The sequence below is a fragment of the Phacochoerus africanus genome, chromosome 9 (genome assembly GCF_016906955.1).
Source record: "Phacochoerus africanus isolate WHEZ1 chromosome 9, ROS_Pafr_v1, whole genome shotgun sequence".
Classification (NCBI taxonomy): domain Eukaryota; kingdom Metazoa; phylum Chordata; class Mammalia; order Artiodactyla; family Suidae; genus Phacochoerus; species Phacochoerus africanus.
Genome location: NC_062552.1, coordinates 741,439 through 766,272, shown reverse-complemented (window position 1 = coordinate 766,272; position 24,834 = coordinate 741,439). Strand labels below are relative to the sequence as shown.

General features: G+C 60.2%; 1 protein-coding gene and 1 long non-coding RNA gene across 2 annotated transcripts in view; one reads left to right on the top strand and one right to left on the bottom strand.

The window, feature by feature from the left end:
• Positions 1–330: 330 nt before the first annotated feature.
• Positions 331–5,492, bottom strand: FOXF2 (forkhead box F2). Its single transcript, XM_047795503.1, has 2 exons — positions 3,966–5,492; positions 331–1,180 (listed from the first exon to the last, which is right to left on the bottom strand). Exons 1-2 carry the CDS (start codon positions 5,128–5,130, stop codon positions 1,014–1,016), a joined length of 1,332 nt encoding a protein of 443 aa, XP_047651459.1. The 5' UTR covers positions 5,131–5,492; the 3' UTR covers positions 331–1,013.
• Positions 5,493–5,995: 503 nt separating this feature from the next.
• LOC125135392 (uncharacterized) overlaps positions 5,996–24,834 on the top strand; it is a 34,489-nt gene continuing 15,650 nt past the window's right edge. Inside the window, exons 1-2 of the long non-coding RNA XR_007136953.1 lie at positions 5,996–6,157; positions 18,595–18,925. This is a non-coding gene — a long non-coding RNA (uncharacterized LOC125135392). The remainder of the gene's footprint in view (positions 6,158–18,594; positions 18,926–24,834) is intronic.

Genomic DNA, 24,834 nt, shown 5'->3' with positions numbered 1-24,834 from the left:
CCCCCCGCTGGCCCTGCGCGCAGGGACGACAGCAGACGGGGCACCAAACTTGGTTTCCTCGGGCCATGATCTTGCCTGGTTTTCTTTTCAGTGCCTCTCACCTTCTGGTTTCTGTGTAGCCAGGAAGAGCCAGGCTGAAGGAAAGAAGTCACAGAAACGCTTGCTGCTGCTTCTCTTCCTCTCCCGAGAAGACCCACCATCAGAACCCGGCCTGTGCTACGAAAGGCAGAGGCCCCACAGCACGTCAATTACACAGCTTGGAAGAAGGAGAAAACGCCCAGGGCAGAGCCAGCCGCGCGGCGGTGCCTCGGAGGAAAGCTCCCCACCACGCTTGGTTATGTACATTTTATTGAAAAAATTTTACATCAAAATAGTTTGGCAAACTGTAAAAGTATACGTGCGTGCAAACACATCCTCCTTTGAAAATACAAGCAAAGTGTGGGTATACACGAAGGTCATAAAACTATCTTTAAAATACGGTGGCGGGGACGGCCGTGCAAAGACGTTGTGTTGTCACCATACTGAGGACCACGCTCTCCAACGAGACGCGCTGTTGCTGAATACTTTCTGGACAGTGTTCTTTGGCACCTGTATCCCAAGGCAGTGTTTGGCAAAAGACCACGCTCCCACAGAACCAGGCCACTCCGTCGATGGCCTTCTCAGCACGGCCACTTAGAAAGGCACTCGCATTCTCCACAAAGAAACGCACTCAGCTCCCCTGCGGGCGGCAGACCCTGGTTCCCGAAGGCCGCGAAGAGCTCAGGGTTTCACGCCTGTTTCTGAGTCCTCCTCTCCCGTCTCCTCTCCTGGGGCCGGGAGCCTGCGTATGGGGGCGGGGGGCCGTCCTTCTGCCACCAGCCAAAGAAGATCAGTGCACAAGGCTGGCCCGGGGACTCGGCCTGGTGACTGGTGCGCTACTTACTGCTGCGCCTGCCGCCCGCCTGCCCGGGGAGCCCACCTCAGTCAGCGCCCCCAGGGGGACGGCGGGCCCCTGCGCGGCCCCCTCGCTCCGTTCACATGACACAGGGCTTGATGTCCTGGCAGACGCTCTGGTGGTGGTGGTGGTGGTAGTAGGCCCCGCTGGCGGAGGGGTGGAAGGAAGAAATGCCGTTGAAGTTGAGGACGAAGTCTTTTCTGTCGCACACCGGCGCCGGGTGGTGCTGGTACCGCGGCAGGCCCACTGAAAGGAGAGAGGGGAGAGCTTCAGAAACGTGTGTTCCGCCGCAACCCGCGCCCCTGCGTGTTCAAACTTGCATTTAACTCGTGTCTTCTTTGGACGCCAAAGGAGGTGGCCTGTCTTTCTGTCTTTTGCTATAAAACTGGTAGAGGAAACGCAGCCTTAGGAGGTTCTGTTTCCAACGGTGTGCCAGAGGACGGCTCTGGACCGCGGCTTGGTTCCCTTGGGCCACGGCGGGCCCAGGCACAAGCACCGTCCCCTGTGGGCCGGCTTCTCTGGGCCTGAGCTGCTGTGACTCCTGGAGGCCCGGCCGGGCTGGAACAGCGACTGGACCCAGGCCCAGGGCTCCGGGCAGTGCAACCGCCGCCAAGCCCCTGCCCCATAGACGTGCCTCTGGTCTCCAGCCTCTGGCCGTGCTTCCCATCCGCCGGCAGGGCCGAGGGGCAGGCCATGGGGGAGGTGGGGGGGCGAACAAAAACCACCCTAAAGCCAGAGAAGGGCCAGGAGGGAGAGGACTCGCATCTTCCTGGGCCCCTGTGGAGAAGCAGGACCCAGGGGGGTGGAACTGCCCCTCGGAAGGCGTGCCGCTGCAGCCCCTCCGCTGCGGGGCCACCCCCAGCCGGGCCGGCCGAGGATGCGCAAGGCCTGGGCCTGGGCCTGGCTGCTGAGCGCCGACCGACCGCCTCGGACTTTTGCTTTTGCTTTCTCAGCACCTCCGGCTGTGCCAGGCCCGGCGGCCCGAGTCTTCTCCGGTCCCTGTGGGCTGAGGGGCCGGCCAGCCCATGCTGGCGGCAGCCAGATTCAGCCTTCCCCGCACCAGACCCCACCGGGCAGCCCGCAGCGCCTCGGCCCCGTTCAGCGCCCCGAGGCACCTCCTGTGGCCAGAGGCCACACTCGTGAGCCGCCCCACGAGTGCGGTCGCTGCGTGCAGGTGCCTTTAGCGTGGGTTAAAGCCCCTCGTGGTGCCGGTTCCCGCCTCTCTAACCCATGGGCCCACCAGGCCCTGAGATGGCGCTCACACAGCACTCTGATGTGCCCACAGAGGGATCTAAAGCCCTGGCTCATCCTCAAAAGGCTCTTAGGATGCAGAGAGGGAGCCCCTTTCCTCCCAGCCCTAGTGCACGGTCTGGAGAGGGGTACCTCCCGGCCGGCCTCACGGGGCCCTCCGCTCTCAGTCTGCCGGGCCTCGGCCTGGGAGTCGACAACGAGGTCCCCTGGAAGAATGTTCGAGGGGAGCGGGAGCCAGGGCAGGGGGAGGAAGAGGCCAAGCGCCTGGCTGGCCACCCCAGAGACGCGGCTCTGAGGGCGGTGGCGAGGCAGGGCCCTTCCCTCCCAGACCGAGTCGTGCTCTAGGCCTCTGTGTTTCTGGAACCAGCGCCTGTGCCCGGTGTGGAGGGTGGGGCAAGGCGGCCTCACGGAGGGATCAGAAGCCTCTTTCCTGTGTTTTGTAACGTTTAGTGCAGCGTTTCAGGGCAGCCTGGGAGTCTGGGTTGCAGCGGGAGCGGGGAGCCGGGAGCAGAGAGGGCCGAAGGCAGCCGAGGACCCGCCGAAGGCCCCGAGGGCCTGGAGGGGAGCGGAGCGGGCGAGTGCAGAGCCTGCGGCCCCTCCAGGCCGTGATTGACAGCCAGTCCCAGGGGGATAAAAAAAATCGGAGGGGAGGGTCGTCTGTGTTGGTTACTTGTTGAAATTCCCATAAAATGGAACAAGACTCTGCTCTCAGTGGGTTAAGTCAAGCTAAAACCCTCTCCGGTGTGGTCCTGCACAGACTGTCTTTGTTTAGTTAACCTCTGAGACCCGCATTTAAAGGCCTATTTGGGAAATTTCACCGTCCAGGGAACAGACATCTTTTGCCCATTTCTGGGCTTCCTCTCTCCCTCTGCTCTCGCCCCACAACAGCCGAGGAGCCTGCAATGTATGCATCCTCCTGTGAACCCTGCTCTCCTTGGGGCGGAAGGTGAGTGGCAGCCAGAGCACCACTTGGGGCCAGACGAGCTGGCCCTAGAGGGGTTAATGTAACGGTTTATCTCCACTGTCCCCATAAACCTGGCCAAAGACTCCAATTCCCTCTTCCACCCCCATCCGTCCCTCCCACCTTTCACCGCCTTTGGCAAGTCAATAAATTTTCATGATCTGCAACCAACACAATTTACGCCGGCAGCACTCCAAGTGGCGCCCAAGGGGCAGGGGTTTCTCCGGGGAGCCTCGCCGTGGGCCCCAGGTCCTGCTGGCCTAGGCCAGACAGACCCGCGGATCAGCAACCTGGGCACGCTGAGAGGCAGCAGGGGACGGACTCCCCAGCAGCCTGGCATCCAGTCTCTCCCGTGCAGGAACCCAGGAAGGGGCCCCTCCCTCCTTTCCTCTCCTCTCAGCATGTGCCCCGTGGGCCCCCTCCCTAGCCACCTCTCAGGTACAGAGCAGCCCCCCTTCTGACATCTACCTTGGAGCAAAAGCACTGCAAAACCAACTTTAAAACAAAGACAGAAGAAACCAGTCACGGCGCCTCGGCCAAGGTCCCCTAAGCCCACAAGCTCTCTCTCTAAGCTAAGTCAGGCCTGAGCTGGGTGCTCCTCCGTGCGCCCACGGGGACACCCAGAGATGCCACAAAGGCTGGCGGCTTGGCACCATCCTCCCAGGGAGGCAAATTCCGGAGGCCCAGCTGGGGCCGAGGTGTGGGGCGGTGCGGCCGCAGCCGGCTCCCCCTGTGAACAGGGCGTCAGCTCCCCCGGGGCCGCGGCGCCCATCGGAGCGGGAGGCCTGAGGGGACGCCCGCGCGGGCCGGGCCGGGTACCTGGGAGATCCTCGCGGGCGTTCTGGTGCAAGTAGCTCTGCTCCAGCGAGTACGAGGACATGCTGGTGTGCAGGCCCGCCGAGGCCGCGGGGTTGCTGCCCGGCGTCAGGGCGGGCGGCTGCTTGAGGTAAGGCGAGGCGCCGGGCGAGCTCCAGTGCGCCGCGGGGCTCGTGTAGGGCGAGTGGCACTCGATGGCGCTCGCCATGGCCGGCGACGAGGGCACGGGGCTGCTGCTGCTGTCCGGGCCGTAGTCCCCGCCGCCGCCGCCTCCGCCCGCCGCGCCCACGCCCCCGGGCCCGGCGGGCACAGGGCAGCTGGCCATGTAGGTGGAGCCCGGGTTGGGCGACATGTGCGGGACGTGGTGGTGGTGGTGGTGCGGGTGCGCGTGGCCCGGGGCGCCGGCGCCCGCGTCATAGCCCGCGGGCATCATGTCGAGGCCGCCGTAGCCGCCCTGCGCGTGGCAGCCGAGCGGCGCCGACGGGGGCGCCTGGAAGTCGAAGCCCTGCGGCAGCAGCGAAGCCCCGAAGCCCAGGCCGCTCACCACGCGGTGGTACATGGGCTTGAGCGCCTGGCACTTCCGCCTGAAGCCGCGCGGCCGGCGGCGGAACGAGCCCTCCTCGAACATGAACTCGCTGGCCGGGTCGATGGTCCAGTAGTGGCCCTTGCCCGGCCGCCCCAGGCCCTTGGGCAGCTTGATGAAGCACTCGTTGAGCGAGAGGTTGTGGCGCACGGAGTTCTTCCAGCCCTGGTAGGCGCCGCGGAAGAAGGGGAAGCGCGCCTGCAGGAACTGGTAGATCTCGCTGAGCGTCAGGCGCTTGGCGGGCGAGCTCTGGATGGCCATGACGATGAGCGCGATGTACGAGTAGGGCGGCTTCTCGGGCCGCCGCAGCCCCGAGCTCGCCTTCTTGGCGCCCCCGCCGCCCGCGCCCGCGCCGCCGCCGCCCGCGCTCTTGCAGGCGGCCGGGGGCGCGCCGGCCGAGGCGGCGGCCGAGGCGCAGGAGGCGGATGCCGACGCGGACGCCGAGGACGAGGCGGCCTCCAGCGCGGCGGCGGCGGCGGGCGGCGGGCTCATCAGGGCGGCCTGCAGCGCGCCGGGGGCCGGGCTGCACGCGCGGCGGAGCGGGGCCGGCGGCGGGCGCGGCGGCGGCCCGCCCTCGGAGGTCATCGGGGGCCCGGGAGCAGGGCCGGGCGGCGGGGGCGGGCCCGGGCGCGGGGGTGCCGGAGCGCGGTCGGCCCAGAGGCCGGGCGGGCGCCCTAGCCCGCCGCCCGGGCTGCAGCCGCGGCCGCTCCGAGCCAGCGCTTCGGCGTCGCCTCGCTCAGCTCCGCCCGGGCTCCTGGCGGCGGCCGCGGGCCGGAGGCGACGCCCAGCGCATCCCTCCCCGGGCCTCGGGCCCGGCCTGCGCGGCGGCCTCCGGGCCGCGGAGCCGGAGCGGCCGGGCGCCGGGAGGCTGCGCGCGCGAGCGGGGACCGCGGCCGGGACCCCGGGGACGAGCCCGACGTCTCCGCTCAGGAGCGCTCCTCGCTCTGTCTCTCGGACTTCCTCCCGCCCGCGCCCTCCCCCCACCCCGCCCTGCCCCCTCCCCCGCCGCCCTCCCCCCACCCCGCCCTGCCCCCTCCCCGCCGCCGCCGCCCGGGGAGGCGCGCTCGGCCGGCGCTCACTCCTCCCCCGAGCTGGCGCTCCCTCCCTTATCTCGCTCGGCGCTCGCCCGGGTCCCCCTCGGCCCTTTAACTCCTCTCTGGGACTCTGACGCTCTCCTCCCTCCCACCCTCTTTCGAACCGAGGATCGGGAGCCGGACTCAAGTTGGGCCGGAATGATCCCCCCCCACCCCACCGCCCGCCCCGCCCCGCCAAACTCGACCACCTAGGATCGGGGGAAATCTTCTTTCTCTTTGGCGCTTAGGGCACCCCTGCCCCCATCCCAGAGCCAGCCGCCCCCGGCGGCAGGACCCACCCCTTCTCCTCCCCCTCCTTCGCCCTCCTCCTCCTCGCCTCCCGCTCATCCTCCTCCCCTCCCCCTCCCCTCCCCTCCTCCCCTCCCCCCCCACCAGGCCGTCCTTGGCCGAGTGGTGCTGCCGCTGGTGCCGCCGCCGGACCTCCTTAGCCGCTGCAGCCCACGCCCGCGATGACCCTGCTGTCAGCCTCAGGGGACACTGCGGCCTCTGCCACGAGCCCGGGAGCCCGACGCCCAAAGGTAACGTGCCAGTCCTCTCTCCTGGGACAGGGCCTGCGGGCGCTGCCCGCTCTTCGCGGAGGGCAGAGGCCATGCTCCTTAAGGAGTCATTTTAGAGTTTTGGAAACGTGGTCGAGCAGGACTGCTGTTTTCACTAGTTTCCACTTCCTTTCTGTTTTCCACTTGATGTTTTGTAAGCAATGCCCAGAGTAGGCCCGGCTGAGCGACCAGAGTGAGACAGTGTATTTACCCTCAGCCGGAAGGCATGCGTGCCACTGTCACCAGATTTAGACTCGCATCCTCAGTCTCCGTGTGTGCTGCCGGGGAGGTGCCCTGCGTGGGGAGCCCTGCACCCCAGCGTGGCTCATCCCTCCCCAGCGGTCGGAGCCAAGTGGTTCTCCAGAGGGTGCCCTCTGGAGAACCACTTCCCGCGAGGCGGACCGTTAGTTACTGGATTACACGTGCGAGGACTGGACCGGCTGGAGGTGGGGAAGAGTGGGGGGTCTGGGAGCTGACCTGGCTGCACAGATGGCGGCCCAGAGCGGGGTGCTGCGGAGCAGGCCCACAGGGGCACAGCTCTGCCTCTGCTCACCAAGGACCCAGGTGCCTGTGCAGGGGCTGGCGGGGGAGGGGGCGACCTGGGAGTTGGGGTGCGGTGGGGGCCGAGAGAGGGGAGGCTGTGTAGGTGCAGAGAAGGTGGCTGCCAGAGCCCAGGTGGACGCGCACCCAGGCAGCTCGCGGAGCTGCCCTGGCTCCCTGTGCCCTTGAGCGCCTGGCGTTTTGCTCCCAGGCGGAGCGGGCCTGGGGCTATAGAGCCGAGGGGGAGGGAGGGGAGGGAGGGGAGGCTGGGGGCTGGGCTGGCCCCAGACAGTGACCTGAAGTTGAGTGGAAGCAGGCTTTTTCCATCAAACCCTGCCTGGATGCCACACACGGAGAGCGAGTGTCAGTTTACTGCCCTGAGCCGGGCTCCTTTTCCCTAAGCTCCACTGTAATTAGACAAAGAAAACCTAAATTAGCTGAACAGGCGTCGACAGCTTCCTCCAGAGCACCCCTGGCACCTACATGGGAATGTGTCCGAAAATGGCTTGATTGTAGCCGAGAGTCAGCTAAGAAAACACGGCCAAAATGAACTCAGTTTACCGCTCGTTTCCAATAGAAAAAAGAAACAAGCCGCTCTTTTCCGGCTGGGATGTTTTGGTTGGGTTGGGGAAGGGGGTTTGCAGTTGTTTCCACTTCTGAGAATTCCTGTCTGAGTGACTGGGGAGCTGCTGTTGTTGTTATTTCCCTTTGGGTAGGTCCCTGTTAATTTCATGGTATTTTTCGCTTACCCTTTTTGTCCTTTTATATGCAATAACTATAATTAAAAATGGAAGTGGATAGAGTGTGTTCACGAAACCAGTGCTTTAAGTGTCTGAAAAATAATGAAATGCGAGAGAACCCGGAGAGAGGAGAACAGCGTGTGTGAAGGGAGCAAGCACCCTCCAGTGCAGGTGCTCCCCGCGTGGGCGCCCGCACCCGCCCGCGTGGCTGGGCAGGCAAAGGCAAGAGAACTGGCCCATCGGAGACGCTCAGGGACCAAAAGGGCAGTCACCTCATTTGTGGATGGGGTGGGGGGGGGATTAGCGAGAAATTCAGGGAGGGGACAGAGAGACCCCTGTCCCTGGACCCTCTCTGCTTTTCTGCACTGGGGATTTCAGGTCCATTGGATCTCAGGCCCTCAAAGGTTTTAGGACCCAGAGAACGAAGGATACAAAGCACCACCCCTAAAATCCAGTTGGGCTGGGGATGGCATGTGTACCAGGCACCAGGATGTAGTTACCAGTTTGGGGGTCATGGGTCTTTTCTGAGAATGATGGAAGCTCTAGAGCCTACCCCCCCCCAAAATGCTCTCATTCTGCCTGGAATTTGGGGGGGGACCATAGATGCTCATTTAAAAGAACAAACAAGCCTACTCTGTGCATTTTTCGTCTCTACCAATGTATCTGCTTAAATGTTCAAGGATATTGAAAACCTCCCTTGTCCCCCAGTCAGGGACCGTGGTGTCTATTTTCCTAAACGCTCTAAACTTGCAAGCAAGGCCTCTTTCTGGTTGGGTGACTGTTCCAGGAGGCCGGGCGGGTCCTGGAAGGTGGTGGGCTTTGGAGAGCAGGTCTGCCGGCTGAGAGCCTCTCTCCTCCCAGGAAGATCCAGAGGCTGGTGACCTGTGTTATCTGAGCAGGAATGGGCTCTTCTTCAGAACTCTTTCTGGGAGGACCCCCCACCCCCCCGCCCAGGTTTAGAAATCCAGACCCCAGGCTTCACGGAGATAAGCCTTTCCACTTGTACCATGTCCCTGCCACGTGGGCTCAGTATGTCCCCTGTTAGGGGGCAGGAAGCCGAGGCTCAGCGAGGTCAGAGGATGCAGAGGAAACGGCACCTGGGCCTGTGGCTCAGGCCTGGCGTCTCTGTAGGGCTGCTGCCGCTCCATGGCAGCAAAACTCCTTGGAACTTTGTTTGAATTACTGATTAATACAAGTCTCCTGGGAAAGAAGGCACATGATGACAGGTTATGTCAAACTCTGTCCTGGCAGCCACACCTGCGTCTCCGTGTCACACACGGTGAAAAGCAGTTGTGTTTGTCTCTGAACCAGTCTTGCGCAGAAGCTGCCTGTTTCCGAGCTCTTCCTGATGGACCTTCACTGTCCTGTAAATGACAGAAGCCCTGACGTTGTTCTTAGGAGAAGGCAAGGTAGGGTTCCTTAAAATGAGCGCAGGCCAGCCCGGTCCCTCATCCCCTGCTCTGACCCCTGGGGTAGCCCGACTCCGTCTGGGCTGCGGGTTCCTTTCTGGCTCCAAGCCCTGGGGTCCCGCCCCTGCTCCAGCACAAAGGGAATGTAAACTTCGGGGAGCCTGGGCTTCTCTGATTCGGTTCTGTAATCGGTGTTTTATTCTAGGAAATCTCTTCATTATTGCGGTTTGCATTTTATGCTCTCAGCGCGCTTCCTCTGCTTCGTGGGTTTTACATGAAGTGGCTTAGACTAAACCAGTCACCCACCCCAGGGACGCACTGCACCCACCGTTTGCGGCCACCCTAGGCCTCTCCCCTGCAGCGGGAGCAAAGCCTCCTCTCAGTTCAGTCGGGAATCCACCACCCTGTCACCCTGTGTGCTGGTACCCAGTTAGGTGTGCCCAGCGGCCTTTCCAGGGGGGCGGGTGGGCGAGGTGCTGACGCCAGGCTCGAGGACTGGAGGACTAGGAGCCCGTGAGACTTGGCGGCTGCTGGGAACTTGAATTTACAGTAGACAGTCCGGCCAGGAGGCCAGGAGGTGGCGCCGAGGCTGGGGTTGGGGAGGCCACCTTGTCCAGGAGCGGAGCGGCCACAGAGGGAACCTTACACCCGGCGGCGGCGGCGGTGGCGGCGTGGCGTCAGCGCCTTCCTAGTGCAGCGCCCCGGACCTCCGGGCTGGAAAGCCAGCCACCCAACGGCAAACGTTTATTTAGATAGGTTCTTCCGCTCTCCAACGGCCTGCGCCCCAGGCAGGGATCTTTTTACAGCCACCTTCCTGAGCCATCCCCGGACGGGCCCCACTTTCCCCGGGCCCGGCGGTGGGGTGGCGCGCTGGCGCTCGCCCTCTTGGCCAGATCTGCGGTGCTTGGGGTGGGTGGGGGTCCAGGCCGCCCGAGCGCCGGCCAGAGCGCCGGCCACAGCACGCCCCTTCCCGCTGCCCTGCCCGGCTCGCAGGCCCAGCGCCCTGACCCGGGGCGGCCCAGCCCTGGGACAGTCCGGGAGCCGGCCCATCCGCCCCCAGGCCCCAGGCCCCCGACCTGCAGCCCCGAGGGGGACGCCCTTAGGCCTCGCCCACAGCCGGGGTGGGAGGCCTGAACTTGAGAGGAGGGTTTCCTCGGCGGGCAGGGGCAGCCTTTCCTCCCCAAAGGCAGCTCTGATGCCTCAGGGAGGAGAGAAAGTGTGCACCGCTGGGACTGCCCGTGTGTCTCCCAAGGAAGCAGGAACAGTGGGCTTCCATTGGAAAACTGGGGGAGCCCGTCCCACCCCCCAGGCTTGAGAGAAAAAAAGGCAAAAGCGAGTGCGGGTGCTGGCGCCCCTGGCACGTCTGCTTGGCTTTGCTGGGAGGGAGTCCCCGCTGGTGAGACAAAACAGGAGCCAAGGGAGCCAGGCTGTGTCTTGAGAGCGGGCCCTAGTGCGCCTGAGCTCGGGGCTTCCCTCCCCTGCGCCCACCCTGCCGGCCCCTGCTCTGCAGCCTTGGGAGGGCAGGCACCCGGCTTCTGCTTCCACCACCCCAGGCTCGGGCGGAAGGTGGCTGGGCCCCGCGTCGTGGCAGGACGGGCTGCAGGCCCAGGAGGAAGGAGGGTGCGTGCCCAGGGCTGCATCATCACCCAGACTGGCTCCGAGGTCGCAAGGCCAGCAGAGAGGCAGGCAGGCCCGCTGTGGTCTGCAGGCCCGGAGGCGCCCTGGAGGTCCCAGCCCAGGAGTCGGGCTTTCTTCAGACGTCCGGCTCGCCTCCTCCCCTCCTGCCTCCCCTCCCCCCAATAAATAAATATCTCCCCGGGCAGCGGACCCCGCGGGGCGCCGGGCTGCGCTTGCGGCCGAGATGGATGAACTTCCTGAAGCATCAAAACGCCACTCCTGTCTCCCCGCTGCGCTCAGGATATGGGGCGCGCTTGCTTCTCTTCAGAAAAGGAAACGTAGCTCTTCCAAAAATATAAATCAGCTCTGACGTCCAAATATTTCTTTTGTCCTCCAGCATCCTCTGCAGGGATAAATAAAAGCGCTAGGCGCCCAGAGCCCGGCTCAGGACTTCGGGGCGCCCAGGCGCCGCCTTGGCCTGGGAGGCGCTGCCTTTGGGGAGCCCTCCGGCCGGCCCATCCTCTTTACCCCCCTCCCTCCAGTCTGGTGGCCGGTCGATTCTGGAGGCGGGGGCAGCCTGACCCGGCTCCTGGGTGCTGGCGAAAGCCGCAGGAGGGGGAGGGAGTGTTCGCGGCCCGGCAGCAAAAGTCAGGGAGGCGCTGTGGCCGCGCCTCCTAGACAAGCCCGCCACTCGCCACTCTGGGCTTGTCTAACTCTAACCCTAACCCTAACCCTTGCCTTGCAGGTTTTTGTCTTCCCAAGGAAGGGGGGGGGGCCTCCCGGTTCCTCATCCCAGGGCAGCCTCCTCTTCCAGGCTGCGCGGAGGACCCCGAAGGCACGTCTCTGAGCTTTGGCTCCAGGGAGGGGAAGAGGCCTTTGCGGGGGGGGGGGGGGGCTCTCTGCTTTGGCCCTCAGGGTTTCCCGCTATCAAACCTCGGGATGGCTTGAGCGGGCAGGTCATCTTTATGGCACCTATGCCATCACCTCCCGATCTCCCTCCTCCATTTCTGGAAAGGTGACAGATTTTTGGCTGGGGCTTTGAAAAGAAGTCTACTTTAAGGGAAGCCGCGTGCGGTAGGGCGGCTGAGGAGCTGGAGGAAGAGCTGCAAGGAGTGAAAGTACATCCTGGCGCAGCCAGGCGCACCCCCCCCCCCCCCCCGCACCTCTACTTTTCTTCCTGCCCCCGACACCCTGCTGATGGGAGCCCACCAGCCTTTCGGCTGTCACCCCCACCCCATGAGGTGCCACCTGAAGGGCTGCGGCCATGCGGGTCCAGGCAAGGTGTCTTCACTCATCCACGAGGTTCCCACCCGGTCCTGCGGCCGACGGGCTGCGTGGTGGGGGCTGTTCTCCAGCCCCACCCTCTCTCTAGGGGGGTCTTTATTGATGAGCTGCCTCAAAATTCTCACTCAAAACGCCCCATAAGGGTTTAGACGATCCATCACCCGCCACTTCAAGAATGCTTCCTCCCTTTCAAACAATCCTCGCACACCAGACGGCCTCGGTGGGGAGGGGCGCGCACTTGAAAAGGGAACAGCTATGTAATCAACGTCCCAGTCATCCCGCAACCTTTCGGAAACAGGGCCTCTGGCCAAAAATCCCTCCAGATGATTTACGTGGCCCTGGTCGTCCTCCCCTCCACGCCGGCTCTTCCCTGTGCCCGGGGCGAGAGGCCGGCGCAAGCCGGCTCCACGCTGCGCGTCCACCAGCGCGCGGCTGCGTGGGGTGGGGGTGGGTCGCCTTTTAAGGGGAAGGCTTTTCGTCTTGAGGTTGGGGTGAAAGGAGAGCCTCGGCCTGGCCGGTCACGGTGTCCTTGTTGGCGAGAGGGGTGAGCGAGGAAGGCCAGGCGCGGTTTTCTCGAGCCGTCGGTGAGGGTCACGCTCCTGCTCTCCGAAAAGCCCCGGGGCTTCGCAGGGTCGCCGGGCCTCCCCTCCAGGGCGCCGGCGCGGAAGGAGCGGGAGTTCCTCTCGTTTCCGCTGGGTGGCGACAGGCCCTCGGGAATCGCAGTCCCCGCGGGTCCCTAACCCGCCCTGAGCGCGGGTTCCCGCTGCCCCCGACCTGCCGGCCCCGCTGCCGGGCCCTGCAGACCGAGTTCTGCGTATATTCTCGCTCATCACGGGCTCGGTGGTCGGCAGCCCGAAGATACGCTTTGCTTTGCCTACCCGTCTAGCCGTTAACATAGAAAGAAGATTGCCAGTCACAAGCGTGGGCCGCCTCTGCGGGTCTGTTGCAGACATGCTTGGGTCTTGCAAGGAAACTCAGGATTCAGCTCTGCCATTCAGGCGTCCTACCCAGCGAGGAGCAGGGGTGGTGTCTGCAGGTTGCAGTCCCTCCTGGAACTCTAGGAGCCGAGGTCTAGCAGAAAACGGAGGGACGGGCGCCGAGCACCTGGAGAAGCCCACGGGCAGCGCTTTCTGCTCTGGACGTGGGGATGGCCAGGCTGCAAGACCATCTCTTGTCTTCTGAGTCTACAGGGACAGGAAGACACCTTTTCGCTTTGCTGGTTCTCACTCCTTTTAACTAAGGAAAGTGCCCTATACTGGTCCCCGTGAAAGCCTGTAAGGTAGAGGGGAACTTTGTGGGTCCTTTGGAGACAAGCTGTGTACCCGGCTGGGTGACAGGTGAGTGGCGGCTTGGGACTGGAAAGGCCAGGGGTGCTGGATTTGGAAGCCAAGACCCAGATGTCCCCCTGATCTTCCTGCCACCACGTCAAGGGGAGCCGCACTTTATCTTTCCAGAGCCAAGGCATCCTCTCCTGCTTTTCAAAACTCCTAAAATTAGCTTTATTGAGGTGTAACTCGCATACAATAAAACACACCCATTTAAATGAGAAAGTTGCATTTTCTCTTTTTTAAATATTTCTTATTACTAAAAGTTTCTTAGTACCCATACGTGGAGGGGGCATACCCATCGCCTCGACTCCCCACTGAGCAAGATTCTGGCGGACTTTTCTTTACCTCTTCTCTGTCTATTTTCATTTCTCGCCGAAGTATTTCAGGGCACATACAGACGTCATGTTTTAAAAGGGCACCTATTATGCCTCCCACGCCCTCTGGCTGGCTCTAGCTCTCTCAGACCTAAAACTGTATTTTGGTGCAGACAAGCACGCTTCCTTAGGGAAGGCTGAGATTGGGTTGGGTGTGTGTTTTACAAACAGAACTATCCTGCCCCCCACCCCCGCCCGCCCGCCCGCCCCCTGACTTCCAGCCCCAACCCTGCCAGCCAGCGTGCTCAAGTGGTGAGCTCTGTGCCATAACCAGAGCTACCCCCATGCCGCCTCCTTCCCGGGGCACCAGACCACACACCCGGAATTTATCTGCTGCGAGATCACAGTGTCCTTTGACTCTGTCTCTTCGTCTGCATGTGGTGCATGTGTGTTTATCCCAGCGGACCTTACAGTACTTCTGGGTCGCTTACCCAGACGATGGCTGGCCGGCAAAGAATTTTTTGTGTTGTTTGGAAGTGCCTGTGGAGAATTTCTGGACTCGGCTGCTGGGGTGAAGGGATGGGAGCAGGGGGTGGGGGGACCCCAGGAGGCGCTGGTTGGCCCATATCCCTAAGGGCCAGTCAATACCAGGACCCTACACACATTTCACAACTAATTTGGCGTTGATTCGTCCGATTTGTTTTCCTGCTTCCCCAAACAATACCTGTTACTTCGACCCTTAGCACCCCCTCCCCCTCGGTGCAATTGGAACAGACGAAAAGGGATGGTGTCCCTAGCCCTGGATTTCGTTTGACAATTGCACCTGCTCCCAGTAACCTTAGGAAAGTCTCTGAGCTTCAATTTCTTTTGTTTTGGTCAAATGAAAATAACATAAACAATTTTACAAGCGCCTCCTCCCACAGCGACTGTAAAGATGAAATACAAGTTGTAAGAATTATTAACATTTTGAAATATACGCATTTATACAGTTATCTTTGGCCCAATCCGACAAAAGGTCTGTTTAGTTTCAAGGGGCTCCATACGTTGCAGGCGCGCTTGGGATCTTCCTTCCGGAGCAATTTCTTACGTGCACGGCTGGTTGCGTCCTTAATAAGGAAAAGATGGGGCCTTTGTCTACAAGGTGAAGCCGGTCTCCGCAGGCTGGGGGCCAGCTCCGGGTGCGCGCGGGCTGTGTGTGGGGCTCCGCGGCGTCCCTTCACCGCCGAGGGCGAAAGCTCCCCGGGGAGGGGCATGATTCCCTTGGACCAGATCAGCGGCTCCTGGAAGGGTCTGACTCGGTCGCAGATTCCGGGCCGGCCCGCGCTCGGTGGGTGGGTGGCGGGGGTCCCGCAGGGCGCTAAGACCAGGGTGCGGGGTTGTGCGCGCGCTCTGTCAAAGCTCCCTCGAGTAGGCTCCCCGCGCCCTCACCGGAAGTCGGCCGATCTGAATGCCCTCGGGTTCGAGAGCCCGTGGGGATCGCGGAAGCCCCGCCGAAAGAAAACGAACCCGCGGGCCGCGGCGTGGGCGGCAGCAAGGATTCCTCGCGGACCCGGGTCTCCCGCAAAGCAGCCTCCAGCCTTTGTTGTTTGGACGGAAATCTCCATTCCGCCCTGTTCTCCGATGGCAAGAGGCGCGGGCTCTGCGCCGTCGCGTGGGTGGCAGGCGGAGACCCTCCTGGTCGGTGCACCCTGACCGAGCCCCCTGGGGTGGGTCTGTGGCCCGGGTCACGCCCCGCCGCTCCACGAGGCTCTCGCAGCTCTGGCTGAAAATGTAACCTGCAAACTGAAAAACGAGTATTAAATGCGTACGGAGATGGCAAGTTCTATTTTGCTCTTTTGATTTTTCGGCGAACCCCGCCCCCGCCCCTTGCACTTACGCGTTACCTTGAGGAAGTTATTTATTTGTATGGCTTTGAGTTATGTCAGTTCTATAACTGGGATCACAATAATAGCCTCCCCAGAGGGTTGTTGGGAAGATAAAACGAATTAATCCAGGCAAGCGCCTAGGAGAACAGCGCGCCCCACGCGGAGTGCGCCGCAAGCGTCCGGCCTGGGATTGGCGGCGCAGACCCGCCGACCTTGGACCCGTGTGGGCGCGGGCCCCGCCGTTTCGCTGGGGTGACCTCGGGTTGCAGCCCGAAGGCCTTGGGAAACTTGGGCTGCTGCGTCCCAGCCCCACCGCAACCCCTGTACTTTGCTTTAGTTTTAGAATTCGGGTAAGAAGAACGAGTTAGGAACCGAGCTGGGGGAAAGGACGGAAAGGCCCGCGCGCGGGAGCCGCTGGAGCCGGGGCAGGGCGCGCGAAGCAGGTGCGCACGGGCGAGCGGCGGGCCCAGCTCTGCGATCCATCGGGGGCCGCGGCCCGGGTCGCTGGAGGAGCGTCGCCTGTCCCCACCGCTGCCCTGTCACCCCTCCAATGCTCGACCGCTTGCGGTGCCGGGAGCTGGGAGCTGGAAGCGGCGATGCGCCCCGGCGTCCCCAGAGCTGGAGGCTGCCTCCACGGCTGGGAGCGGAGCAGCATGGCCGGCGCCGAGGGCGACGGCTCGGGAAACTGCGGGTGCGGAGCGGAGGCAGCGTTTTCGTTTTCGTGTCTTGTGGGATCCTTGGCTGCGCTTGTCTCGGTCTAGGTCCTGCTCCGCATGCCGCGCGGCAGTGAAGGGCCGTTTTTTGGCTGCTGGCCTTTGCTTGGGACCAGCGTAGCCTCTGGGCGACTTGGGGAGGCGCCGGGCCGGGTGAGGCGGCGCGTTTTAAAGAAGGAAGAGCCGAAGGACAGGGAAATGGAGAAAGGCAGGGCTCTCCTGAGGCTTGAATGGCCTTTTGAGCATCCCTGGCCCGAGAGGGTAGCCCCCTCTGCGGTAGCCCGAGGGCTGGGAGTGAACTTCGGAGTTTCCCCTCAGGAGAGTGAATCTACCTGCCGACTTCCTCCAAGACTCGTATTTTACATATTTAACCACCTTCGCAGCTTAACAGCCCTTTAAATAAATAATTCACATAAACTCTGATTCTTAAAAATGACCTGACACAAAATAGCGTTTCTCTAAACCCCCCCCCCATCTTTTTCTTTCTTTTCATTACTGGCATTTGGTGCTAAAATTTCATCCCTAGGTCAGTGGCTTTGCAAAGTGTTTTCATATGAAACTTTGCAGTCTGTTCTCTTGTAAGGCTCACGTGACTCCCTTCACCAACTTGGCTGGGATAAAGTCAGAATTTTACTTCCCGGCTTAGAGGGAGAGTATATTTTTGGAAAAAGCAAATGACCCTTTGTTGGGCTACCAGCTAGTGAATGAGGATGGGGGGGGGGGGCACCGAGCCCAAGGAGAGACCCTGCTGAGAGCAGTTCTGGCCTGGAAAGGCTCTGACCCATTTGACCACCTACCCATCTCCAAGTCGCTGGAGTTAAAATATGCTAAGAATCTGAAAAACTGTGCTTGTTTTCATTCCGCAAAAGGGGCTCTTAATGCCCCCCCCACCCCTGTTGAAAGGAAATGCTTTTGGGAAGTGAAAATATAAGCCAAACCTCCAGAACCCTGGTCTTGGGACACAGTGGGTGAGGGGTTAAATAGACTCTGGGCAGAAGGATTTGGGGAGGAGGCTGGGAGGCCGGGCCTCTGCCGGTCTTGTGGACACGAGCTCCTCTGGGTGAGGGGACAGCATGCCCTCGGGGTCGGGGCTGGGGTCAGGGCGGGCACAGCAGGGTGGATCCCTTTAGGGAGCACTTGCCAGGGGCTGCACAGTCAAGCACTGATGTCCCCGGTCATTTGGCCTCTGGCCGAGGGAGTGGGCCCTGCTGAGCCCCGAAGAGGGGCTGTAATAAAGGCCTTTTCCTTTCGCGTTTCTACCTGGGGAAAGTGTCTGCAGGTGGAGGCTCTCAGGAAAGGCCTGAGCCTGAAGATCTTGCCTCTGTCAGTCAGCTACAGAGAAAGCTTCAGTGTGCATTTTATCACACGGGGATTTAACAAACAGGAAAAGAAAAAAATGTAGATGCGGATAGCAGGTGAGTAGGACCAGAAAAAGGGTTTTGGGGTTTTTGGGGTTTTCATTTTCTACCATCAGCGAGCGTGAGTCCGTAGTCGTGTGAAGATCGTAGGTTATGGTGGCTCTCTTGACTTGATGGCATTCAGCTGGCTTCCTGATTGATCCCTTTCTGGCTGGGAAATCGTTTCGAGGCCAAGATTTGATTGCCGTCTGGGCTCTGGAGGTCACCGCAGGGGGAGGATCGGGGTGAGCAATGCAGGTAACCCTCCTTGCGACTTGCCTCCGGGCCTGTATTTTTTGCGCTTTTCTATTTTTCATCCCCTTTTCGGACAGAAGGACAGAGTGCTCTTTGCCGCCTTCAGAGGAGCCTCTCGGGTGCTGGAGTCAGTTGCGTTCCTCCTGATTTGGAGACTCGCATTCGCAGCATCGACCTCTGCTTCCGGGAAACTGCTTCTTAAAGCTTTAGATGTTCCCTTAAGAAAAGGATTAAATGTTGAAAGTTTAAATGATCTGAAAAGATTTTAAACGTCCCCTTTGTGTGATAACGTGCATTGTATTTATTTGCAACCCATTGTCTTTTCGAGAGAAGCTGAACAGTTTGCCACGCGCCTGTCAACCTCCTGTTGATCCTTTAAGGGGAAGGTAAACACATCTTCACTCTTGGAAACTAGGAAAATGGAGGGGTCGGAAGACTCAGAGTACACCCCGAGCTCAAACACTTGACCACTTTCAGTAGTAACGGGGACTTTCAGAAGAGAGAGCAGTACTTTGGCCAGTGAGATGCAAATGTACTTTAAACCATATGCGCTTGCTCACCATCTGGGGCATTTCGTGGGTCTGTTTGCCTGGCGTCTGGTCCCTCCTCCTACCTGCTGATGACAGCCTCTCTGTGTCCCACCGGCCGGACCTGTCTGGTTGGCCAAGTGCTGGCGTGGGGTCAGCCTGTCCCCGGAAGTCCTCCCTGGGCTCGTCAAGAAAGGTGATGATGGGGAGAGGCCGGCTGCCTTCCCTCCTGGAGCCAGAGCCTAGGGACACCCTTGGAACTTGCGACCGGCTCTGCATTCCCCCAGCTCTTTGGCAGAAGCCCACGTACAATAGACAGGACGGCCCCACCCTGAACGGAAGGAGGCAGAGGCGACAGAGCCACGCTGACCTCGCGGTGGGAGGCGGGCCGGCCAGCTCCGGGCTCTTACTCTGTTCTTTTGTCCCACAGGTCACTGGACCTGTGGTGCAGCTCTGGGACCCTGCTGTGCCGGCCACCAGGCCAGGTGCTGGAGAGCCATTCCGGAGGACAGTCAAGGCGCCTGTGTCCAAAGCTGAAATCAGAAGAGACGGACAACAAACACTGATTCAGAAGGCGCTTCCAGACAGAGAAAAGCGTCTGAAGAGAGATGGCAGGCAAAGTGATGAACAGGAAAACGGGAGACGATGAAGCAGGAGAGGAAGAATGAGGGGCCCGCGTCTCTCTTGGTTCTGTGGTGAGACCCCTCCCCTTGCGGTGAAGGAGGGATCAACACGGCGAGAACCTACGGACTTTTAATAAGGTGCATACGCCCTGCATGCACGGGAGAGACCCGCGTAACTGGGCCACTCCCTGGGGTGGCCAAGCCATCACCTTCAGTACCATCTTCAGCTAAAACCCAGAGAAGATGCTGGGGAGGGAAGCCCGTGGTGGGTATCAGGAAGGGCACGAGGCGGGGACGGGCTGCCCCCAGCTTGAAGGCCCGCCTCTCGGTTCTGGCGCTGAGCTTCTCGGGTGAAGGCCCTGTCTGCGGGGCTTCTGCTCAGTTTGTGGAGCGTCTCCTGTGTCTGCCTCTCCTGAAAGATAATCAGCTGAAAAGTCACCCCCGTGCTGCTGAGGCAGGTGGGGGCGGCGTGTCCGGCCCCCTTGGTGCAGGTGTAGTTCGGCCCTGGACACGGGCTGGGTGTCGGGGTCTCGGAGGCCCTGGGGGCGTCCTTCACCTGGGGCTTGATGGTTCAGAGGCAGGGGCTGTGGGAAGATGGGGCGGATGGGGCACAGGACAAAGGCCCCGAGGAGTGGCCTCTGGAGGTTCGGGGCCGAGAGGCCTGGGGTGCCAGGGGGCAGAGAGAGACCGTGCTGACGGACGGTGGGTGGGTCTGCCTTCCCGTCCTTTCTGCAGGCCCTCACACCCACACATACCCACTGTCCCGCCGGGGTCCCCTGCCATTACCAGCCCAGTGGCCCCCACAGCTTTGGCATCTTTCTGCCCTTTCCCACGTTTGGATGGCATTTTGCAGACGTTTTGGTCACAGAGACACATGACCCCAAAACTCTCCGGTGCCCGTGGGCTGCTGTGCGTAGGTGACCGACTGTAGGGGACCCTTCTAAGTCCAGCGACCTTCCCGCTGTGGTAGGAGCGCGTGTGGGGGTGAAGCGGACGCTGGGGCGTCCCTCTGATTAAAGGGGTGAAGGGTGACAGTCGCATGGAAGATGAGTGTCGCAGAGCAGGGGCTTCAAGGCAGTGAAGGGGGGTCTTCCTGTGATCGTTAAGTAGGTGAAAGATCCGTGCTTTGGAGTCCAGAGTGGTCTGTTGAGGTTTTAACCTCCAGTGAAAGGGAACCAAGAGCCGGAGAGGCTGACCCGGGCTGCAATAGGCATCCTCCTTTATACAGTAAGTGTTTTCTCGCGTGAACCAGAAGTTTGTGCAGGACGAGTTCTGGAACTGCTGTGTGTTAGTGGCTCAGTGATGTCAGCAAGACCTCGAATTCTGTTTTTCTACTCCCCTGGCAACAGTCCACTTTGTCCTGCACCTTGCGGGTGTCTGGCGCTAATGCAGCATCATCCGGGGCTGCGTCTTGCTGCTTGCATTTGGAAGGGTGTATGGGGAGACCCCAGTGCTGGAGGGAAAGTTCACCTCCTCATTTGGGGCCCCTTCAGGGTCAGCAGCCGTCTCCAGGACATGTCTGTCCCCGGTGAGCCAGCCGGTCATGGGCACGTGCAGGGGGTTGCTCCACCAAGCCCCGCTCCCTGGAGCTGGGATGGGGTCCATCTCCTCCAGATCTCATGGCCTCACAGCTCTCAGGATTGAGACATGAAATCCGGGTTCTGTAGGAAGTCGGGGAAGTGCGTGCAGGATGCGGAGCCTCTAGGAGGCATTTGGGCAGATTTAAGGGAGAAGAGCCTGACAGATGACCTGAATGTCACCAATGTCGTGTGGAAGGAGATGGGGGGTCTGTTTCTTCAAAACCCTAAGAGTCTCTTGGTCTGGAATTGAATCTCTGTTCCCGTGTGCACTTGGGGCCCGCGGGCTGGGGGAGGGCAGGGGGCTTCCTCCAGGGACCATTAGCATTGCCTGAGGTGTCCATTAACTCAGACTGGAGAGATTTTGATAGAGACTTGAAGGGCGAGGGCGCGGGTGCTCTGTTTTTAAATGGTGGTTCCTGTGATTCTGATGTAGCCTGTCAGCTGAACTCTGTTTGGAAACTACTGGTAATGGATGCGGAATAGACTCTTTTTTTTTTTTTTTGAGCACATAAGAAACATTTACAAAAATGACCACATCCTAGACCACAAAGGAAGTCTCAATAAATTCCAAATAATTAACATCACATGAACCACATTCACTTACCACAATGCAATAAATTTAGACGTCTCTAGCAAGGACATACAAAGGATAGCTCTAGAACGTGTTTGGGGGCACCCCCCTCCCCAGTGCAAAGTGATGATTGAGTGACAAAGCTCATCGTAGAGGATATTATGAAATGCTGGGAGCTGATGACGGAGAAGGTGCTCCGTGACAGAGAGCAGCTAAAGCATTACCTTAAGGCAAATTTATAGCTTTGAAACCAATCCTCAGAAATTAAGAAAGGTCAAGAGTGAAGAAGCTCGTAGTTGAACCTGAGAAGCTGGAATAAAGTGGCAGAGCCAGTCCAAAGGATCAATGCCTTCGTTGTGACTTCTTTCTGAGAAACCACTGAACCCATGGGGCTGGGGTCAGGCAAAAATGCATGCATTAAAGGATATTCAAAGGCCCTCTGGGATTTCCCTGGTGCCGCAGTGGTTAAGGATCCGGCATTGTCACTGCAGTGTCTCAGGTCGCTGCTGTCTGTGGTGTGGGTTTGATCCCTGGCTTGGAAACTTTGCTATGCCACAGGCGCAGCCGAAAAACCAAAACCGACAAACAAAGGCTCTCTGGTTTGGGAGGGCTGGTGGCGGTCATTTTTGGAGACTGCGTTGCCAGAGCAGTTGAACCCCCCACCCCAGACCAGTGGCTGATGGACCCTCTGCAGTTGCTACACCCCTGGGCACCACTAACGTGACCGCTGGACCTCAGCTCCTCCAGAACCTGTGTCCCTGAAGTCCCCTGGGCACAGAGAGGGTCTCAGACCCATGTCTCCCGCGGAAGGGTCTGATGGGCAGAGTCCACACCTCGGTACAGGCTGCACGCCTCTGGCTGCACCTCGGGAGACAGAAATTCCAGAGTCGTGGAGGCGGGGCTGGGTGGCAGATCTTCTGTGTTCAAGAAGGAAGGGAGTCGTAAGGACACAGCATTTAACACACAACCTGCCTCTGCATACGGACAACTTACAGACCAACAGGTGTTTCTCTGAAGTGGATAAGGAGGTGGACACAGCTCTGACGTGACTTAGAAAAACACGGTTTTACACACACACAGGCACACATGCACATCAGGAAGCAGCTGAGGTCGAGGGTTTGTAACTGATAAGCAAGTAATGCTTCATCAGCTCCAGCTTCCAGGTCCTGAGAGAGCTGCTCCCTGGACAGGTGTGACCCCGCTGTCTGCCTGGGCGTGTGGAGCAAAGAGAGGCTCTGGCCCCTGATTTCCAGGCTGGCAGGTTCTTCTCCCAGGAAGACTGTGCCCAGTGAAGGTACCTCAGAGGGGCAGCAGGCGCGTGGCAGAAATCTAGCTCCTGTCATGTGAGGTGCCCCACTGACGGCTTTGATTTTCTTTACAAAACTTCATTACTATACACAAGCTTCAGCAAACGTCGCTGTCATTCTTTTTATCCCAGAAGTGAAACGACTAGATCCGAAGGTCTGAGTAGCTTTAAGGCTTTCAATTAAACTGTCCTCTTACTTTTTCTGAGCCTTGCTACAATTTACAGCCTCGTCGGCTGTGCCAGGACAGGACCCGAGTAATTGTGTGTTTCCTGGTTTGATCATCCCAAAAGGTGAAAGCAACTTCACATGCATTATCTAAGCTGGTACGTGCGGTATTTCGCAAGGGAAACACCGTGATCTCTCTTTTACCGACGAGGAAACAGAAGCTTGAGAGATGCAAGAGCAAACCCTACGCCCTCAGTCCGTCCGGGATGTAGGAGTCAAACCCGAGATTATTTCCCTCCAAAGCCTTTACTCTCCACTGCTGCTTCAGTTCATGGAAGATAGGCACGTTGACTCAATACGTAAATGAAAACATCTGCGGGTTAGACAGAAAGGTAGTCAGCGTTTCCCAAAGAGTGTTCCAAGGAACGCGGGCCTCTCACACGCTCGGGGGAGACCAATTCAAATTGAAAACTTCGGGAAGCGCCGGATGCTGTGTCCTCTCGTGGAAACTCATCGCCAATGTCCGGGTAGCTAAGGCTTCGGGAAGCCTTTCGTCAGAGAAACTGGAGCGCTGTTTAACAGTTCAGCCAGTCGTGTTCCCGGGAACATGTTTTGGGAAATGCTGCCAGGCCTTGTCCCTCTTGTTTCTGTGTCCTGTTTTATTGCCCTGGCTGGGACATCTGACCATGACCTTGGTGCCACCCTGCCCCTCGAGGTAATGAGATTGCTGGTAGAATTCCATCGCTATGTATGACGTTGGCCATGAGTTTAAGCTCGATAGAGTCTTCGTTACCCTATGTTCTGACTTCAAGAACAGAAACGGATGTTGAATGTGAACGAATCAGTTTCCCAAACAAAGGGGGGAAATGCAGTTTGCTGGACGGGGGCCGCGTCCCGGTGTTCCTGGCGTAGCGCAGTCCTGCACTGGGCTAGGGAGAGCACGGGCCTTTTCTCCCGGAGGCAGCATTTGGGACTGCCACCTTCGCCCTAGGCTGGAGAAGGGCAGTGATCTCGCTCCTCGGCAAGTGGGTCGGGCACGGCTTGGCCCCGCATCTCCAGAGGCGCAGCGTTTAGCACGTGGCCGGCCAGATAAATACGGTCCTTCTAAGCTTGGAGGGGAGAGTGGGCCCTCTGCTGGCCCCTCCACGCCCAGAGGACCTCAGCCGGGGGCCTTTCCTCTCAGACCCCCGTCTCTGCTCCCCCCTCCCCCCAACCTTGGCTGCAGGCTCTGGGACTCAGGGAGCATCTGTTCCCTAGAAACGCACAGGCTGACTCCGTCGTGGCTCAGATGTGGCGTCACGTTGAAGTGGCACCAGGGCGGGAAGGCTTGGACCACGTAGGCCACGGAACGTGGCTTTTGGCTGGGGGCGACTTGAGATGAGCCTCAGGGCACCTGCCTCTCAGCCTCAGAGACCATTTGTCCCCATAATCTCCCGTCTTCAAGCTTGGGGGATAGCCAGGGGCAGGTCTGGGTGCTGAAAGCCAGCGGTTTCATTGGCAGCCCGCCCTGAGCTGCTCAGCCAGCCCGCCACCCCATCCTGCTGTGGACCTGTCCCTGGGAGGCCACGCTTTTCACTCGAGGTGCAAGTCTTTTCCTCCATGCGCCGCGGCCCCCGGGACTGTGGGAATGAATGCAGCCCTGATCCCAGTGCTTGATGCGGACACACAGACGCACGCTCCCTTCCTGGCCACGTGACCCTAAGCTAAGAGGGTGACAGCCCCTCAGGCATGTGGCGGACTCTGGCGACGTCTCTCTTCCTGCCTTGTCCCCAGCCTGGGACCTGTGAAGCTGTGGAACTTGCATTTGAGTGGGCGAAGAGAGTGTGATTTGAAAACCCGTGATGGAGGAAGGGCTGGGAGTTAGGGTGAAGTTTTCATTCTTTGTCTTTGTGGGTCTTTTTTGCTGTTAACGGCAGCACCTGCAGCCCGTGGAAATTCCCAGGCCGGGGACTGAATCCCAGCCGCAGCTGCGAGCTACTCTGGAGCTGCGACAACGGCGGATCCTTTAACCCGCTGCCCCGGCCCAGGGATTGAACCTGCACCTCTCCAGCAACCAGAGCCGCTGGAGTCGGATTCTTAACCCACTGCACCACAGCAGGAACTCCTTCTCCGGGCTTTTTTAGGTGAGGTCAGAAAGTTTTCTAAGAGACCAGAACTGAAAACAGATCTTTTTCCCATGGCGGAGGGGGGGAACCTCCATCTCCGAAGAGAAGAGGGGGTTTAGGTGACGGGTTTCCTGCTGCCAGCCTGGCTCTCCCGTCCCCAGGACCCTCTGGCGCACAGGGGAGGGTTGGGATGAGGGGCTGGAGTTTATAAACCTGAGTCTTATTGATGCCCAGCAAGTACCAGTCAGCCTCTTAGACTAGAAGGGCAACGGGTTTGTTGATTTGTGGCAGAATCGCCAGGCCGCGCCTTTATGAGGTG